The 4,367-nt window shown below is 45.7% G+C and overlaps 2 protein-coding genes across 2 annotated transcripts; one reads left to right on the forward strand and one right to left on the reverse strand.

The window, feature by feature from the left end:
- Positions 1-253: 253 nt before the first annotated feature.
- FOMMEDRAFT_160574 (uncharacterized protein) lies at positions 254-1,536 on the reverse strand (the record flags this gene model as incomplete). The annotated part of the gene is made up of 5 exons (XM_007270241.1): positions 254-840; positions 905-983; positions 1,045-1,141; positions 1,198-1,409; positions 1,510-1,536. 5 exons carry the CDS (start codon positions 1,534-1,536, stop codon positions 254-256), a joined length of 1,002 nt encoding a protein of 333 aa, XP_007270303.1.
- A 749-nt stretch (positions 1,537-2,285) lies between these two features.
- FOMMEDRAFT_22986 (uncharacterized protein) lies at positions 2,286-2,868 on the forward strand (the record flags this gene model as incomplete). Its single annotated transcript, XM_007270116.1, has 3 exons — positions 2,286-2,451; positions 2,529-2,600; positions 2,656-2,868. Coding segments are annotated over 3 exons (375 nt in total), but the record flags the coding sequence as incomplete, so codon positions are not given.
- Between the last annotated feature and the right edge of the window lie 1,499 nt (positions 2,869-4,367).

The raw sequence follows: 4,367 nt of genomic DNA on the forward strand, positions 1-4,367 counted from the left end.
TCCCTGTTGACAGAAGAAGGTCCAGGGCTCCCAGCCCTCCATCTCTTCCTCCGTCACACTCCGTATCACGATTGTCAACTCCCCAGCGTGAAGAGGAGACAGAAAGCGCTAGATAGTTCGTATGGATGTCACCAAAAGAAGCGGCTCTATACAGCCTTGAGCGCCACGACCATATCCGACCAAGCTTAGAGGTCTCGTATTTTTATCGTTCATCTCGACAGCCGTCCAGAGGAAAATGCATACGATCAAGAGATCATTCCACACCTCGATTACGGTAACGAACCGCAAAGTCGGCCTGCTCGCCCTCCTGGCTTCTTATGTCTGCCTTCTTGTTAGTCCGGTGTCCGTAACGCGACCACAGACTTTGATATCGACCATCGTCAGCTGGACGTCTGCTCCCTGCTAGATAATGCCTCTCCAACACTATCCGTAATTTATCCGAGTCTTCCGAAGTGTATGTCAGCAACTCGACAGTGTCCTCCGATGCAATGGCGAGTTGAACGACTGCCGGGCGTATGTACAACAACGTCGGCGATAGCCCTTCATCACTTTCGGCACATTTGTCTCTACTTCCCGCTGTCGCGACTGCACCACCAAGTCCTTCCTTGACTTTCCGCCAGTAGTTCTTGTCCTCCACCTGCTCTGTACTTGTACTCGTTTCTGTATTTGTATCTCTTGTTTCCTCTTTTGTTTTCTCTCTGTTTCGCACTTCCTGTACGGCCAATGGCTTCCTTCTCCATGTAATTATATAAAAATGATGCCCGATTCGGTGTCGGCTTTTAACTTGCTGATCTTTCGAGATCACTCTAGCCTCCTCATAATCTGGTTGGTCGAAATGCCCTTCAGAAACGAAGATCAAGAAGATTATGCGCGAGACAACAGTAGAGAGTCTCAGCCATCGCACAAATTCTCCAAGTCAGAAGATCCGTACATTTCCGCGGAAGGTGAGAAGATTGGTCAAAAACGCCTGGAGTGCACATCTCCTATTCATATTTAATAAACACACTACCGGGATAGGGAATGAAACGTCACTCACAAATGGACTCGCTCTGTTTCAATGCCGCAAGGGATCTCTTCACTACCGGGGCAAGCTACAGTCACGATGAATGCGGAAATTTTGGGAAACTCATAAGCATTCGAACTGATAAAATGAATTCAGTACGATAATATGCTAATCCTGTTGCTGACGTTGCTCACCAACAAGGCGATGTCACGCAATCACTGAAGCCTACCACATGGTGAATGATGGAACCGAGTTTAAGATCCGACGGGATGGAAGGTCTTGCACAACAGCTCAGCAAGTTACCAGGTTTGCAGACTTCCACGATCCATGCCGAACTTTCGTCAAATACGCAATCGGCTAGCGCTGGTGTTGGACCAGTCGGAGACAAGAACGAGGTGGGCTCGCCCTTGAATAGTCGCACAGAGGATTACTTGGAAAGCCTAGCACGCTCATCCTAAATCCTTATTAATGTGTTGAACTAGGATACGAATGGAAAGTGGACTTACGAATGAATGGACGGATTGAACGTTCATTGTCTCAGCGGGCTTCACTGAGAGGCCAAAGTATGCAAAAAGATGAGAAACATCGCAAAAACACCACCCCAGAGCGTTTTTAATGGTACAAAGGTAGCGATATCGATCTATGAACTCCCGCGCGAGGCTTTTGAGTTTTTTTTCGCAGCGGATTCAGCCGAAATCGATTGAAGACTTGTTAGTCAACGTAAGCAAGTTACTTCGGAATGGTGAGAACTGAGAGAAAAAACGTACCGTTCGCGTTTATTACTCGAGCTTGTTTTTGCCTTTGTTAGTCTTGACTCGTGGGCCATCAGGGGCCAACTTTAATCCTCAAAAAACGTTAATAGTGTTCTTTTTGTGCACTAGAATGAAAAGGACGGGTTAAAGTTAAAGTTTGAAATGGTAACAGCAGCTGAATCAAAATGTGTCAGTTGTTTCCCACGCACACATTTCAATTTCTGGTTCACATTGCACAAGTCCGACTTTATCACATCTCCTTCATCACCAAAACGAACACGAAAATGTATGTGGATTTAATGCTAAGACATATATTTTGACATATGGTGGATCCTTATATTTGCTTATAAATTCTACATGTAAATATATTGCCTTGTCAGATTCTGCACATTTTGGTGATGTTCTCCCTCTGTTCTCTTACTATTAGATATCCCGGCCTATCTTTATTAGATCTTTATTAACTGGGAATGGTATGCTTCCTACAAAGTTCTTTTACTTGTGAATGTCAGCGCTGAAATAAAATTGAACAGACAGTGTGTGGTGGTACGATCATAGAATACAATGCAGCAGGCAACGATTTCTGTGTTGGCTGCGGGACGGTCTTTGAGGAGAATGCAATTGTGTCTGAAGTTGTGTTTGGCGAGTCGTCGAGTGGTGCGGCGATTGTGCAGGGGTCGTTTGTAGGGCAGGGGGCAAGTGAGTAACAGTTGGTGTTCGTGAAGTTGAGGTTAAACTAAGTTATGTTTATGTGTTGTTATTGTTGTTGTGCTTAGCACATGCAAAGATGGGAGTTCCGTATAGGAAGAGAAACACTTCTGAATCTCGAGAGCAGACAATTGATAATGGTATGTTCAAGTTTGATTTGGTGACATGGTCCTCACAGTCACGAATTTGTTCTAGCAAGCAGGAAGATCCGGAACGTCGGAACCATTATGCGTCTCTCGGAGGTCGTCCAGACAGCCGCAATTCGCATGTATACTCTGGCTCTTGAACATAAGTATAAATTTCTCCAATTCGTCCAAATCCTCAACCTCTAGCTCCATCAATGTCCGTAATGATGCCTTCAGCACCATAAACAGAGCAAGCTGCAAATGACATAGACCCGAAATTCAAAAGCAACAAGCCTTGGGCCTTTCCAACAAAGGTTTGCAAAATCCTTGCGACGATTAGCTGGACTACTGTATATGAGTGCAGCATAGAGCTGACACAAAACCTAGAACTTCTTAACGTTGCCATCCCGCCTGTACTCAAGCGTAAGGTTCGCAAGCAGCGAGGCCACAGTCAGAGTTGTAAGAAGAGTGAAGGGACGACTTCGCATGGTTGCACTGTCTGGGTGGGCAGGAAGCATCAAATCAAGGGTGTAGATGACGAAGAAGACAAGTCTGGGTCAACGAAGAAGCGGAGTATAAGGCCGTCCAATGCCCGTTCCATATCACTCAATAATGCAATGGGTGCAACCAACGTTAAGCAGCTGCTATCACGCAGCATCGTCCTTTCCGATGATCTTGCAAACTTGGGAAAATACGAGAGCAACAGGATAGCAAGGTTGCCATCCCTACACTGTGCATCAACAATAGAAGATACGTTGGCCAGTGGAGTAGAGTTCACGCTGATAAAAATGGAGGATGAAGAGGCCTCTTCGGCCCACGGCTACCATGTGTTTGGAGCATGCTGATCCTGGAAACTGGACCAATAAGTGAGGTTACGTTCCTGTATGACATTCACCGTAGTACACCAGAGCTAATGATCGGAGACAACGCATATCACAGGGATAAAGTCGACTCGACCAGTTCGACACCGATAATAACGCTACGTGCACAGTCAGTGGATGTTCAGTCCTGTGACGGATCCCTCATAATTGTTCCTCCAGGAATGATAGAGGACATAACACCACCAAACGAGTTGATGGGCGTTCGGGATGAGAGCGAGGGCGAGGGCAAGGGCAAGGACAAATCCAATGAAGATATTTCGGATTCTTTCATTCCTGCTGACAGAAGAAGGTCAAGGGCTCCCAGCCCTCCATCTCTTCCCTCATTGCACTGTCTCACAAGTGAGTCACAACATGCAACTCTACAGGATGATGAGGAAACACTGAGACAGAGTGTAATGAGTGAGGAGATGGAGAGAGAGAGAGAGAGGTGGAGAGAATGGGGAGGGGTGACATCCTGCACGCTTTTATATTGTATTGCCACTGAGCTCCTGATAATTTCCTTTGGAGGGGAGATGAAATAAGGGCAAACATTAACTTACCAACTAAAGCAGAATCCGGCAATTACTCCCCACATAAATATTTCTAGCAGTGTATATGACACATAAAGTATCTGATATACTTATCACTGTTCAACGTACTACAGCGTAAAAATCAAGGTACGAAGTATGAGGAAGCATGAGGAAGCAACTTCCTTTCCCACGCTTTTGAGCCACCAAAAGTGAACTTCTAAATATAGAATGAACGCGATGACCGTTCGTTGCACTGATCCCGCTTTCCTGTCCAGTTCCACCTTCCAGTAGATCGTTATTCGCCTGTTGGCAAAAATTTCTTAGCAATAAAGAGAGGGGAATGAGTCATAGGCAGAGGATAAACCGGGATGTTTCTCATTTTTCACGGTATA

This window comes from Fomitiporia mediterranea (genome assembly GCF_000271605.1).
Source record: "Fomitiporia mediterranea MF3/22 unplaced genomic scaffold FOMMEscaffold_12, whole genome shotgun sequence".
NCBI classification, from domain to species: domain Eukaryota; kingdom Fungi; phylum Basidiomycota; class Agaricomycetes; order Hymenochaetales; family Hymenochaetaceae; genus Fomitiporia; species Fomitiporia mediterranea.